The 15,268-nt window shown below is 39.4% G+C and overlaps 1 protein-coding gene across 1 annotated transcript in view; it reads left to right on the top strand.

Moving 5' to 3' along the window:
• The window catches only part of LOC140947134 (uncharacterized), a 124,733-nt gene that overhangs the window by 92,587 nt on the left and 16,878 nt on the right, over positions 1-15,268 (top strand). Inside the window, exons 6-30 of the mRNA XM_073396225.1 lie at positions 1,808-2,218; positions 2,772-2,900; positions 3,425-3,510; positions 3,856-3,922; positions 4,054-4,098; positions 4,400-4,539; positions 5,144-5,363; positions 6,320-6,417; positions 6,509-6,586; positions 6,953-6,986; positions 7,143-7,246; positions 7,668-7,749; positions 7,862-7,975; positions 8,410-8,478; positions 8,959-9,090; positions 9,197-9,248; positions 9,655-9,715; positions 10,243-10,333; positions 11,071-11,208; positions 11,669-11,821; positions 12,367-12,426; positions 13,102-13,253; positions 13,962-14,055; positions 14,379-14,429; positions 14,810-14,910. Of these exons, the coding sequence (XP_073252326.1) occupies positions 1,808-2,218; positions 2,772-2,900; positions 3,425-3,510; positions 3,856-3,922; positions 4,054-4,098; positions 4,400-4,539; positions 5,144-5,363; positions 6,320-6,417; positions 6,509-6,586; positions 6,953-6,986; positions 7,143-7,246; positions 7,668-7,749; positions 7,862-7,975; positions 8,410-8,478; positions 8,959-9,090; positions 9,197-9,248; positions 9,655-9,715; positions 10,243-10,333; positions 11,071-11,208; positions 11,669-11,821; positions 12,367-12,426; positions 13,102-13,253; positions 13,962-14,055; positions 14,379-14,429; positions 14,810-14,910 (2,762 nt within the window). The remainder of the gene's footprint in view (positions 1-1,807; positions 2,219-2,771; positions 2,901-3,424; positions 3,511-3,855; positions 3,923-4,053; positions 4,099-4,399; positions 4,540-5,143; positions 5,364-6,319; positions 6,418-6,508; positions 6,587-6,952; positions 6,987-7,142; positions 7,247-7,667; positions 7,750-7,861; positions 7,976-8,409; positions 8,479-8,958; positions 9,091-9,196; positions 9,249-9,654; positions 9,716-10,242; positions 10,334-11,070; positions 11,209-11,668; positions 11,822-12,366; positions 12,427-13,101; positions 13,254-13,961; positions 14,056-14,378; positions 14,430-14,809; positions 14,911-15,268) is intronic.

Below are 15,268 nucleotides of genomic sequence, written 5' to 3'. Positions count from 1 at the left end.
AGGAGACCCGTAACGAGACTCAGTATCATGTGTATACGAAAAATAGTTCCTAATTTAGACAACGATTTAATTTGACCTAATCATGCCCTGTTCAAGTGGAGACTTCGGTAATTTTATACCACTTTCCTAAATAAACGTGTCACATGGAGAGGTCTACGAAGCGATAGGCTTTTGTAGTTAATGCTTGCATTTTTCGAGCTTTTTAGTGAGGTAAATGAATGAAGAACCGTTGGAGTGTTTTAGTTGAATTTTCTCAAAATATATATATTTTATTTCAGAGGAATTGAAAATGAAAGCAATTTTTAAGAGAAAATGTACACTTTAATTCAAAATTCAAAAAAGACCGATGAAATGTCTGGGATGAATCTAAAACTTCAGACAAATTTGACTGATTCATTTTGTACGTCGCGTAATGGGAAGTTTTGAATTCAATTCGTCTGAATAAAATTTGACGATTTCGTGAGGTAACAGCGGCTAAGTAGCGGTAATTCTGTCCACTGAAAAGTAGAAAACTGATTCATTCACAGGTCTTACGTCTTTAAAACAAACTTTTCATTTAAGCGCGTGAGTGTAACTTGTCGCAACTCAGATAAGCGACGCACTTTATTTACAAGGTGTCAAATGGTTCGCTTGCTACCTGTAGATGTGTCTTTATTTATTTATTTATTTATTTATTTATTGTTGTTAAACATCAGGGATCACATCCTTGCTTATTTCTTTCTCCTCATTTTGATGTTCTGAACAGATACCAAAACAGACCCAAACAGCCAATCACCAAATTAATTCTATCTTATTTAGGGTTACAAAGCAGAATCGTCACCAAACAAGTGAAGGCTTGCAGCAATAAATTCTACGGCTGCTTTCACCTTCGAGTTGTTTTTCAAAGCACACATCGTATTAAGTATTATTTTTTCCCGACAAAGATAAACTCACCGTGCTCAAATGTCCAGGGTTGTTTATACGGCTAGTTCTTGGGACTGCCAGGAATTCTACATAGGTAAAACTAAACGAAGATTGCATGACAGGAAAACGGTGCACTTCAAATCCATTACGAGTGGCAATGACCCATCTGCTATTGCCGACCATGCCACGTCAACGGGTCATAACATGAAATGGGACCATTTGGAAATTTTGGCAAGAGGACGGTCGGACACCCATTGCAAGATTAAGGAGACTCTGCTGATTCGGGATTTAGAACCTTCCCTAAATGAAAATGTCAGTAGTGAAAAACCTTACCTTGTTTATACTGCATGTCTATCTATACGATCTACACAAGAATTTAGCCTTGTCATGAAGCTTCATGTGCGACCGGAACACAAACCAAAAAAAATTTGCCAGTGCCAATTTTTTTGGGTCTAATTGGACCGAACAAAAAAAATTCGCTTTAGTGTGAAAATAAATTTCCTTCCGACTCTGTTTATGACTTCGATTCCGTCGCGTACGATCTAGTGAAAACCAGGTTGATGAGTTGTAAGCAGAAGGGCTTTGTGATCAGTTTAGTTCGTTCGCTTTTTCTTGAGACTCAGAGAAGCTAGTTTCAACTAGATCGTAATCGAAGGAGTCATAATCTCATTCACAAGGCTGTTTGACTGGATCATAACGTTCTACTCTTCAATGATTACAATTCCGACTCAGTCCATCCTGGTTGGTTGAACATCACTTTTAGTTAATCGCGACAGGATAATCTCAGTAGGCAAAGCGCTTGACCTACAGAGCAGGATGACCGTATTAAATGGCGCTCCCGTCTCCAAGAGGAGTCGTAAAATTAGTTTCCCCCTTTTTTAATACATTGCCTCGTTTTTTGCAGATTATTGAATGGCTTCCTTCGACTCACAAGAACAGCATCCAGCCTCAAACCCCCGAAAAAGAAGAAAAGCCCGCCGAACAAGAAAGAAAAATGTCAACAACCCCGGGTGCACCTTCTAAAGCACGCGGCCAACTGAAAAAAATCCTCAGTCAAGTGTCAATTACAGCTCATCTTCATGTTTTAAGACCCACTACTGTGCCTGATGCAGACCTACCACCCCCTCCCCCGCTAAGTCTGTCGCCATATCAGCTGGTATCGGGGACGAATCCCTCCATTGCTGCAGCGGCGGCAGCCTCTGGCGGTGGGCTGGCTTCTGATGAGATTAACCTGAAGTTACCGCTGCATGAGACACCTCTGGGTGTGATTAAGCCATTGTTGGAGTTCCTAATGACATGTTATGCGGTTGAGATGGTAAGAGAAGTGGTAGCCTGCGAGCAAACTCTCTCGGGAGCTCCGGGGGCGAGGAACTGAAGAGTAGAAATTCCTAAGATGTTCTCCGCCCCCATAGCTCTCAGAGAGCATTGTCGTGTCGCAGACTAAACAAACGGAAATCTTTTATTACCGAATAAATCGTTGTAACAATGTAGCGAGTGTGCACAACAGCTTGTACGCCACCGAGAAGATTGCAAACATTAATGTTTTATGGGTCAACGTTTAATGAACGAACCTGTTTTGAGCAGTTGTTGACCTAGTTTATTTTTGTCAGCAAAACTGACCCACCCCGCTCCTAGGACTTATTTTGTCTTAAGAACCAAAACGTTATACAATATTATTTAAGGCTTTGCCTTTTGGAATTTGCACCAGTCAATTTGTTCAGAGGAACCATACCAGTGCAATAAACCCATCTCTACTCTACTGGTCTTTTGGCACAAGGAAATACAAAAGCCGTTGAAGTTAGTTCGACTTGTGACAGATTCTTCATAGCGTCACAATCGTTTCACTCGCTTACTAATATTACTTACAGGATATCAATCAAATCAACACCCACGCAGATGAGATGGACCTTTTTACCATGGTAACAAGGAGATTTAAAAAGGTTTTTTCCAAACAAGAACAGATGAGAACCTTCCCAGTTTATGACGCTTCTATTGAGGTGAGTCAATATCACAATGTCTTTTTTTCTAACGCCTTGCTTTCTGAATGAAGTGTCCAAATATGGCTACAGGAGCCCACACAGTCACAAGGAGCTTACCGTTTAAACGGCCAAACAAAAAAATTTTCGTATAAAAATGTGCTTCTTGTCATTCCGATTGAATGTCTCAGAAACTTAAGGCTAAAATTTTAGGCTACGCTTCCTATGAAAAAAAATCTTTTCATTATTCTAGGTTATTTGTCTACAGTTCGTAGCTGGTAACTTCTTTGTACAGGTTAGATATAATCTCTACTAATTCGCGCGCAAGATTCGAACCCGGTGGTTTGTGTAAATCGTAAAACCCCAATGCAACCCGAGCTCTATTGAAAACACTGACTCATAATAAGAGCATGCAGTTTCCATGATATTGGTACATTTTATATTTTGAAGTGCTGCGCTTAGTGACATTTCTGTTTGCATTGACGTACTCTAAAGGTTGACAAGTACTGAAAAAATGATCTTTGTTTCTCGTTTTTCATTTGAAGGAGTTTGGAGATTCTAAAATTAGAGGCGAAGGAGCTTTGCACACATTCAAACAGCATTCAAACTGGATCTCGTTCAACCCTCTAAGGTTTGCTTTAGTTTTTACTGCAAAACGAATTCAGCACGACATTGCTAAAGGACTGCTTACAGTATATAATTATGTAAAATGTGAAAGTACATCATAAGTTAATTCACACAGATTTCCCCAGTTTGCCCAAGTCAACTGCTTTACGCAATACACTTGTATAGAAATCAGATGATCCCCGGTTTACTCCGGTTATATAGGGGAGTTCAGCGAGCTTTTTCCTCATTTGAGGAAGTCCTAAGAGCAAATTTTGGCTGTATTGAATTGAGCAGTGTCCCTTTATTTTCTTAAATATCTGTTATTTGTATTTATTATCTGTAATTTCTCTACGCTCTATTTTTCTTCCAGACCAGAACAAACGTCCACACAAGTTAAAGCTATGACAAAGCTAAGACAGAAGGGCAATATTGACGAGGTGTGATTATAAATAACTCTTTTTGGTGACGATTGTAAAAAATATGATCCTGTTTTTGTCAATTATAAAAATTCAGTCTGTTTTAAAATCATTTCAGTTTTAAGTACATGTATTTGTTGTTTCTTGTTTAGCTACTAAGGGCTCACTCGCGCTTTCTTCACGTTCAAGATGGCCAGGTATTCCTAATTTGTTGTTGTTATTAATAAACAAAGTAAAATGATAAAATAGTAATCTAATTGAGGTTGCCAATTCACTGAAATAATTACAGAAGTAACGTAAAATGTTTCTCTTGAACAAAACAGCTTCAATCTATTATTAAAAACGCAAGAAGCGTTGCTATAGTATTTCTGAAGAAATCTATATTGATTTAACGCACATGATTTGGAGGTTGTTCAAACCGTCACCTAGAATTCATTTGCACAATGAAGGATGGTCAGGGATCTGACGTGGCCCTTTTGTACACTTTTCTGTCCTTAGAGGGTACTGGGATCATTGAAGGAACATGCCAAGGCCGTGTTAGAACCACCCAAACCACAGTCTGCATCTGTTACAACGTACCGCACTCAGCACGACACAGCTGCTGTCTGGAAACGTATCTTCAGCTATGCTTCCGTAAGGTAGGAGCAACGAGCTTAGTATTTTTTATTAGAATTTGCGGGCGCTCTTTTTGTCTGAAAGAGGATCATGGTGATGAGGACCAAGAAATCGATGGAGGCGGTGGTCACTTTCTTTGACGACGAACAGTAACCATGGTAGTAGCTATAATAATGAGGCTGATGAGAGAGACGATGATAAAACAACAGCAGCGAAGGTGACGACGACGACAGTGATAATGATGATGACGATGATAATGACGTCAACGATGATGATGATGTTAATGTCGTTGATGGTGAAAACAACGTTAACAGTGATGTATATGATTTCCATTAATGGTTCAACCTCCTTCATTCGTTACTGGAAAATGATATTCATATTGTACAGTTTCGTTGGCGAACATTTTATACTCAGTAGCGGAGAGGTTTAGGAGCTATAATGCAGAACATATTAGAAGCTTGGTATTTGATTATTGTTTAATTCTGAAATTCATTTTTACAACCTTAATGAAAGTACATGAAACTCTTGAAGACCCAAAGTCTAGAAGAAAGCGTCACAATTTGCACTCAAATTATACCTTGTAAGTTTTAGGTTTGCACAAGTATTGTTTTATTCAATTCCCCACAGTTTGAGTTCCAGAGATGACGTTCTTGAGTTTGACACCAAAATCAGTGAAGATGACATGGGTGGAAGTAGCAACTCTGCCGGCGAGTTTGATCTGGGAACAGCTGTGGAGCTGCTTGGTTTGGACGATGAGGATGCAAAGACTCAGGCCAGCAGGCTTCAAGGAGCTTACATGTCATTTCTGCTTCTTAGACACCTGCGGCTTAGAGATCTACAGAGATCTGTAAGAAATGCAGAGTTTTCTTTTTTTGTTCGTTCGTTGAATTGTGGTAAAACGGTTAGGGGAAGTGCATGGATGTACTATGCATGATGGGGAATTTGTACTTCGCAGAAAAGGGGGAAAACCAAGCAGATAAATCCCAGACACTGTGAATAGATGCCGTAAAATCCCGAAAATAAGCCCCGGGGCTTATATTTTTCAAAGGCCTTGAGGGACCTATATTCGGAGGGACTTATCTACGGAGGGAAATTTGCGTTTCAGAATCGATTGGGCTAGCCTTATAGTTGGAAGGAAATTTGCCGTTTTTGCTTTGTTTTACTTTGTATTTGAGGGCAATTTTGCAAGTACAAGCCCCCGGGGGGCTTATATTTGGAGGGGCGATTTAACGGAGGGTTTTTTTGCGTTACCGGTTTGGGGGGCTTATATTTGGAGGAGCTTGTACATGAAGGGGCTTATTTTCGGAATTTTACGGTATCGTCTATGTTCTCAACCCTTTAAGCCCCTTATACAATTCCATATAAAATTAGTTGAGAGAATGTGATAAAAAAAATCAAGGCATGTTCTCTTTGGTGATCATTTTATTGATTGTTATAACGTTTTTCTCTTGTAAATGTTTTAACATTGTTAAGAGAGAATTGACGACAGTTACAATTGAGATCCTTTACAATATACTTCAACGGAAAGAATTCAATGAAATGTGCAATTAGTAGAGACCCCGGACACAAATGTGCCCTGAACTTTCTGGCACATATTATCCTTCACAAAATTAATCAACAAGCCCTGTGCTTTCTGAATATATGGCTCATAGGTTGACAGCATGTTTAGTTAATACATATTGCTGTTTTGAAACACACGAGAGAGGAAAATTTGCCAGGTAACGACTTCGATAAAATAATGACGCGCAGGTGATTAGAAACTAATCAGCGCCGTTTGTTATTTTGCGTTTGTTTTCTTTTTAGTGCCTTGGTATTTTGAACTACTTCCGATCAACCGAAAGAACACTAACGATTAATAATGGTGGCTTATCCCTCGAAGGTGGAAAGCAAAAAGCGTCCAAGTAAGTTTGTTTCGAACAAACACCATTTTCTTCAAAATCTTTTCTTCAAACTGTGTATCACCTGTTTAATTTGATGTATTGTTCCTTTTAGGCATCAAGTGTTCCACGGCGGAGGTATTACTGGGGTGGGATCACATCAGTATATTCACAATACTCCAGCTGATTACAGGTGACAAATGAAACGTTCTTATTCTTTGTAGTTCACTGCGCGGACGCCATAAACTAAACGCTCAAGTCCAACCTCGTTTTCAGGGTTTTCTCTAACTCGTCTCTCCTTTTTCGCTCCACTCGACGTGTACACAACCCTGGGAACAACTTTGGCTGTAGTCCATTTACAGTTTTAACAAGTTGCTGTTGTTGCTATGGATAATTCCCAGTTCGTAAAGGGCATTTGTTCCCTTACTCTAAATTCTCTGCTTCATTTATTAGCATTCTGCGTTTAACTAGAAATGTAGTTAAACTGAAGTACTGATAAACACTAGAAATTGCAAGAAACCCTGCAAAGCAAACTTTTTCCTATAACTTTTTGTTTTAGAGTTGAGCAATCAGAGTTCATGGAATTTTCCGAGGTGAGTGATCTTTTGTAAGGGGCGTGATTCCGTGACACTTCTAAGTGGAAATAAGACAAAGTATACGATATTACTATACTACAAAAAGGGGGTTTCTCCTATACCCGTAAAAGTTGAATTTTCCGCGTATCCTTTGTTTTAATTCGTTTCGTATAGGTTGAGAACCATGATGATTTCTTCACAACGGAAGAAGGCCGAGTTCACATTCAGGATCAAAGAGGCTACTACATCATGTACGACTCAGCACTAGCAGACTTCAAGTAAGTGCAAGTAAAAATGAGGAAAAAGATTTGAAGTGCAAGAACTATGTTACAGAACGCCATAATAACTTACTGAGAAGCTACATTTTTTTATTATGAGTAGACGGCATTATGAAGGGAGCGCACTGAACTTACATGCTAGACGTTTGGGAAAATTCTTGCTCTGCATTGTCCGAAATAGTTTCACAGTATTTCTTTTGTCATGTCCATAAATACCCAACAGTCTCCTGTCGGTCAAGGTTTTCTTCACGTTTTACGTTGAGGAGATGAGTACTTTTTGCAAGGGTTTTTCGGACTCTAAAACGTTAGAGGGTTAGATAATTTCCACCAAATACGTTTGGAGGCAAAGAGAGACTTTTTTTTGTGAGAACTTGCACAGTTCTCAAGTGTGTGAGTTACAGCTATGGCTTTTGTATTTCAGGGAACTAGAAACTGAACTTTTGCTAGTGGCAACCCATTTTATTGAGAAGGACAAAGACTTCAGGCTGCCCAGAAACCTTAGGGTAGGTAGCAGCATTGTTATCGTAAATGCAAAGAAGATCATTGCGGATCATTTTTCTGTGTCATTTACGGATTGAATTTTAAGATTTTCTTTCTTTCTTTTTTTGGCGTTAGTTTCAGGGAGATCACATTGACTTGGCGGCGTATGGCCATCAGCAAGTGGACAGATTCGCTGTTCTTTTAGATTTGTGGACAAATGAAGTAGCTTATTTGGAAAACAAGAGACAGGTAAAAAAACTATGCAAAGTAGGCCCTACGTATTCTTGTACCGTAAAATCGTTGTTCCGTTTGCCGTTCCTTTGCATGATGGTCCCAGTTTATCCTCCAGCATATAATATACCAGCTTACATTGTAATAGATAAAAGCAGCAAAGAAGCTTTTACTAGAAAGAATTATCGATATGATTTAGAAATTATAACTAAACCCTTTTCAGCGTTATAAACAGTATTACAGGGATGCACACTTTGGTAGCTTTTGCTCTTACTGGTATAACTTTTCCTCTTAGTCGATGGCTGAGTGATAACAACCACAATACGCTATTGAATCGTGCTACGATTTTCCTTTATAAACTCAGTCAGTCAGAATATACTTGTTCAAAACAAACTTGTTGGTCTTATTTAGAGGTGAAGTTCTAACTGATGTATTTTCTTGTTGTTTTCAAGCTGCTTGATTGTTATTTAGAAGCTTATCATCATGTCCTTGACATAAAAGAAAAAAACAGGCTCGCGCAGGTAAACAAAAGTAGTCCATGATGCTTCTAAAAAATGTTGCCTTCGTCTTGGTAATGTCTAATGGAAGGTTGTGGCAGAATCAAGTGCATTACAGATATGCCCATAAATCCAATGGATCATACCTCTGAGAAATCAAGTGACTATGCTAGTTAGTCAACCTTTCAAATTCTGCCTTGTCGACATATTGGAAACAAAAAGCCAAAGTAAACGTTGCTTTTAATCAGAGATTCTTGCGTTTTTGATACTAGATTTTTAACCTTTTTTGTTAGTCCTTCATGGTATCAAGTTTTGCTTATTACTATACCAAACTCAGTCCGGTTGGTGTTATAAAATTACAACAAGTCGGATACAAGCTAGGGAACCTACCCGTTATATATGTTGATGATCATTAAAAGCAAGATAAAAGAAATCATTTTAGTTTTGATCGAAATTCTTTGTGGATTTATATTCTTTCTCGTGAATTTGCAATTTGCTCTTTAGGTTATGATCAATGTAATGCAGTCAAGACCACGATTCGATTTTACGGCCGACTATTTTGTCAAGATTTACCGTGCTGAGTGCGTTTGTCTTCGACTCCATTGCAGTCTGATAAAATCAGTTCTTGACAAACAGGTATGTGATACAATACTGTATTTTTAAAAGTAAATTAAATAGAACATAAAACAGAAATAGTGCATGCACTGTGTCATAAAGTGACATTTGTACGTTGTCATTTTAGATTGACGAGGAGCGTGAGTACATTCAGAAGGTCTGCAGAGAGGATAACCCCGGTAAGATCAAAAGTTAGCATTGGCTAGAATTCTTAACTGCTCATTTTCATTTCTTCGTCGAAGAGGGGCGCTTTCTATCCGCATATGCTACAACCCTGGACACCGGAACACACCGGGAAATACGTCATTAAGATAAGGGTTTCTACTTGTGTCTTTTATTTTACCCAAGTGTCGCCAGGTTTAGGGGGTGTTTCGGCATTCCTGGTTTTAGATAATGCCCTTATTATCTATCCTTCCCTAATTATAAACCGTGTTATGATTTGGTCAAACCCCCTGCAAGTAAACAGCGTTATAGGCCCGAAAACGACTTGAGGGTTGTTTAAACCTGGCGCCTGGGTCGCCAGTTTGTGTCCTAAAACGGCGCACAGTCCTATCTTATTCGATATTTGTTTCTGAATCATTCCAGCGTTGTTTGGTCTGCCACATCGCATTGTTCCTCAGCAGCATATAGCAGTCAACACGAGTCGGTAAGGAGTATTTGTACTTGCATGGAAAACCGGGGCGCATGCGTCCGTGAAAAGATCCTGAACAGGGCCTCCACTAAATTAGCGATTCAGAGGCCGGGTGTCCTGTGCGGCGGCTTGTCATTTTTAATTTAGTAAAGCAACACACAAATTAAAGTACTTCTTCCCGCATCAACTACCCTAAGAGTGATTAGCATTAAATTTCCCCTTCGCCTTGTAATATCAATGCTTTGTAAAACAGGGTGGTCATGGGAATTACGGACATGATCACGCAAGATGACTTTTCTTGATATTTTATCAACTTCTCTCCACTACTTCTGTAGGAAATGAAGGGGGGCAACAAAGGAGAATTCAGATTTTGATATTAGGGTTTAAAGGGTTAACAGCGTCCCTCATAAAGAAATGAGTAATTATTAGGTAACGCAGTAGTTAGATTGTACCTTTCATTTAAACAGTGTTGAGATCGTACGACTGTTTGCTGTTAAATGAAGCGAACAAACAAATAGTTAATTTCCTGTTTGTTATTACAGACCCGCTCTAAAGTACATTTACATGCTGGAGTTTCACCCGTCACTTGGTCTTGCCAGCAGAGTGTATGAAAGCCTGCAAAACGCTTTGAAAGTATGAATTTTAATGTTTTTGAGTACGAATAGTTTGAAAATCATCAGCGTTTAGTATTGAGGAGAGGTGTAGAGGTCTTCAGTAACATTTAAAAGCAAAGGACTACATTGTAAGAGTATTGAAAGGAAGAACCCCTCGAGACTTGAAGGTTAGGTAAGGTATGGGAAGGCAACACTCGGGACCACGAGGATAACGTAAGGTTTGGGAAGGAAACCCTCGAGACCTCGAGGGTAAGGTACGGTATGGGGCGGCAACCCTCGGGACCGCGAAGGTAAGGTATGGTATTGGGCGAAAACCCTCGAGACCGCGAAGGTAAAGTAGGAAATGGGACGGAAACCCTTGGTACCCCAAGTTAGTGGCCTTTTAAAGGAGCCTCCCGTAGTTTTACTCTGTTTAGCGTCTCTATATGTGTACGAATAAAAGATACAAGTCCAGCGACTGAACGTAACAACCCAGTGAAGCGATCACCTGAGTTAAAAAAGGATATTAAACACAGGCAGCATAATATTATCAGGGAATTTAAGACCCTGGTTTCTGGTCCCGCCGGGGTTACAACCTGCGACGTCCCTCTCAACAGCCCAAAGCATTACCAACTGGGCTAACGGGCCGGCAGAGAGGTTTTAGTGATATTTTACTAGAAGGATGTGAATTTTTTTAAGCATTACGAGAGATTGTTTCGTCTGATAAACAAAGAGGACCTCATGTGTAATTTTAACAATCTCTTTGCCTTCCGATAGATGTTTATTCAGATTCACAAACCAAAAAGCACCGGAGAAATGATATCACTGGAGCGTCGCTTATATGAAGTAGTACAAAAGGAATGGGACAGTTTAGAACCAATCGGTCACTCGTTTGCACAGCAGACTCAGAAAGATGTAAGTACAGCTTCTTATTGGTACTGAATTTATAAATATCTCCCGCATGAAACGAATTTAAAATTTCCTCCACTTATAAGACTCTATGGGAATTTCTGCCGATTAACGTTTTGCATACGCCCGATATGTGAACGTCTGCTTTCAAGAGAAAGTAAGTAAAATCCATAGCTCATTCATTTGTCGTTAAAATGACGAGAGGTTGTAGAGTTATGATTGCTCTTCTCGTCGCTGTGAATCAATTTTCGCTAAAAATTTTGCCCCCACTTTTGAACCAATCAGAAACAAAACTAACCCACCGTTTTTCGCGGATGATACCTTGCTGCTTGTCTAGTTTTGATGAATTCACCTAGTTGTTAGCATTTGCGGTCACCTCTTTTGATTTTTGTTTTGGCTTGTCTCCCACACAATAAAGTTTTTACTGACCTTACCGACACTTGATCTAAATCTCTGCCCATTTCAGCTCTTCTCAGAGGTGTTTGCAGAGGATCCTATCTTCGTTTGTGAGGTGGCACAATCTCTTGTAAACCGAGCCTCAGAGTCCAAGAAAGGAGGTCGAAAGTCCGTGAAAGAAAAGCAAAAGATTCTGACAGACGTCTGGTCAAAGCTGTTAGAGGTGAGGATGAATTCAAAGTCTTTCGGTGACTTCCAAACCGTCAAGTAGCGTGACAATGGCTAAAGGTTTCATCGCGTTCGTCAGAGCGCGTCCTAATCGGGTGTCCCGTGCCACAAAGGCTTCCCCTATTAATTTTATCAGGGCCATCTCGGTCGCAGGAAACTGGACTCCTTTGGACTCGTTTCCTTTAGTCTCGTTTTCGTGCAGATGTCATGCTAGTAGAATAAGACAAAGGTGGATCCATAATCAATGATTATTACTAGTTTCATAGTATAATGTTGACGGCAAATACTTTTGCCTGCCTAAGTTTTTCACAGCTTTCGCGGGAAAAATGGAGTTTGACGATGCACATTTCGTTTTCTCGGCAGAAAAATAATAATTGTGATCCAATTTTAAAACAAAACAATAACGACAAAAAGAACACTCTAGTTTACATTGTGTCTCAGGCAGACCACTCAAATAAATATTGCAAGAAATATAGGTTGTCGAAACTGTCGCTGTCCGTAGTCATCAATATATAAGGGTTTTACTTAATTTGCTTTCAGGTTATCACTTTAAGGCACAGGCTTATAACATCAGGACAAGAGACAGATGTAGTCACTAAGGTAATTTGTATTCAAATGAACATTCTTTTTTCATCAGTGTTATAGCTTGATGCTGAGTTGCTGGACCAACTTTTCATTACCGTGTCAAGGAAAGTAGTATATTAGGGATGAAATTAGTCTATTTTTCAAGGATAAGTATTTCATTATTTTGAGAAAGTGAACTAGGTTTGTCGATGCCAAATACGAAGACAGAAAGACAAGCAGATTTTTTTTTGTGGATAAACAATAACTCTGCTCTGGTCTCGCTATCTCCCCGTCTTTGTACGAGTTTAAATTTTCTAGTCACGCGTTTTTTTGGAGTACAAGACTTGGACGCAATTTGTTCCCTAACAATTCATCTTCAGGAAAATTCCCGTATACTTTACAAGCTTAGCCTTGTGCAATTAAAAAAAGGAATTATCTTTATTTGTTTGGTTTAAGTCTGATAAACATTATGTAGAGTGTCTCTGAAATTGTAGCCAATCTAATTGCACCGGTTATGTTAAAAGGTCGTCCACTAGCTGTCTGCATGTGCTTCACAATCTCTGTTGTTATTCCTAAAAATAGACTTAGCAGTTAGAGAAAGAAATAAATACAAACTGAAATTGGCCCCATGAGTGGTCGTTGAGGGCCGGACTTGGTGGTTACTACAATCCCCATGTGCACCTTACAAGTGTTTCATGTTTTATCCTCTAGGCCTACAGGAGAAAGGCCAAGGAGATAGGATTTGATGAATACCACGCGTTCCTTCGAGCAGTCTCGTTCGACTTTGCACAGACAAAACCAGAAGCAGAGATACAGAATGTTCTTGTTACGATCGTAACAGAGGATGATAGCAGAGTGGACAGGTAATAACATACTTATTTACTAGAACCGAGGGTAAGATAATCTGGGAACGCAGATACTTTAATTACGCCGCGAACCCGGTAGAAGTAAATGATAAAAGTCTCCCGACGGGATGCCAACCAATGGCCGTTGGAGATGGAGTGACTCTTTAGCTGACCGTGCATAGGTCATTTATAGGTTAATTCAACTATTTCACCTCTGATGAAGACCACACAAAGAAATTCCAAAACCGCGAATTTTGTCTTTTGTAAAAGAAGTACTATTCGAAGTTCTATTTGAAAGTTAGAAGAGCAAGTATTTTTTCAAAAACATGGTCTGATAGTTTACGGGTTTATTAATATGCGAAATTTGGGTTTTTTTGTAAAAGTAGTACTATTCAAAGTTCTATTTGAAAGTTAGAAAAGCAAGTATTTGCTCAATAACATGGTCTGGTAGTTTACGGGTTAATTAATATGTGGAGTATACTCCTCCTATACTGCGAATATATCGGTAATGATCTGAGACATTGGAGGCCGATCTACTCATGGATAGATCATCAAGAAGAAAAGCAAGCCCCACTTCTTTAAAGCAAGGAAGCCGGTCTGATGCTTTAGATGACTATGGTGTTAATAGACTAGTGTTCTGCTACTGTTAAATGGTCTTGTTAGTTCATATGTAAACTTTGCCTGGGCTTCGCGTCGTTTCTAAATGCTTTATTCTGTTATTTTCAGATATACGCCTGCCTACACTCCTTTGGCTATTCAAGAATTGGATGAGAAGCATTTAGGCTCGTTTAGCTTCCGCACTAGAGAGGGATTCTTACAGGTTAGCGAAAAAAGAACTTGTATGTTCCTACTCTAATTTAGCTGAAGACCTTGAACCCTATGATGTTTCAAACTCTCAGTTTTCAGCCTTGATCTATGTAGTAGATAGATAGGTATAGAGGTATGTAGTAATTATATACACCATGAGACCTTTTAGGGTTTGAAGCCGGCTGTTAGAGTATTTAAGGTGTGTTTATAGGACTTGTAGCGTGCATTGACTGTATGAAAAATAAGACCTGCTCTGGCTACCTAAACAGGCTTGAACTAAAAGGTTTCGCCGTTACCTCCTCCTTCAGCCTTAGCAATAGCATATATTTCTTGCAGATCATGTCCGGTGCAGGTGTGGAGAAGTTGCAGACTATCCTGTCCGCCCAGGTCAGTTAAAACCGGAGGCTAGACTAAAACGTTTTCAAGTTTAGACTTAAGTTTCCTGTCCGCTACTTCTTAGTTCTAATGCGTTCTTTCTAATTACTAAGCTTCCGCGTAGTAATGGAAACGTATCGAACGTTTGTTGGCTTGAAACGACTCTATCTTCGACAACGACATCGGAAAAACACATTTTCGGAAAGGTGGATCTTTATTGATAGCAAGCTAAAGAACCATATTTGTTTTAGTCGTTTGGTCCAGATGCCGACGTTGCTCAAAGTGAAGGTCGTGTTCATAGTTGATGTTTATATAAATGTTTCCATATGCGCAACATCTGTAATTCCTTTCCTTATTTTTATCGTGAATTCACTGTTTTCTTTCTCTCACAGATTGTTCACAAGAATCTCATCATCTCATCCATTCTTCAACTCGACAGCTGCGCTAAAGTGATCTCTGCTGAAAAAGCAAAAGCTGTCGAAACCGAAAAAAGGTACTTGCAGTCTCTTTAATGTTTCACGTTTTGTTGTTTGTCGGTTTGTTGATGCGTTTATTACATGCGCAAACACCTACTACTAGAAACTAACAAAATGCCAATCTTAAACTGTTGATGACGACGCGAAAACAAAGTCGTTTTCATCTTTTCCGCAAAGTGCGACACTGTTAACTGAAATGTGAACTGACAATTACAGCAAGGAGCCCAAAAGTGTGACCTCCTTTAATTAACTCAAGTTCTTTCATGCAGGCATTAACCAGTCATAAGTCGAGAACAGTTTCCAGCTGGCTTCTGATTGGATTAAATCTGCACGAAAGAATGTGAATAAATCAAAAGCGTCACACTCTTGAGCTCC

The sequence above is a fragment of the Porites lutea genome, chromosome 8 (assembly GCF_958299795.1).
Source record: "Porites lutea chromosome 8, jaPorLute2.1, whole genome shotgun sequence".
NCBI classification, from domain to species: Eukaryota; Metazoa; Cnidaria; class Anthozoa; order Scleractinia; family Poritidae; genus Porites; species Porites lutea.
This window is presented reverse-complemented; position numbering and strand designations above follow the sequence as displayed.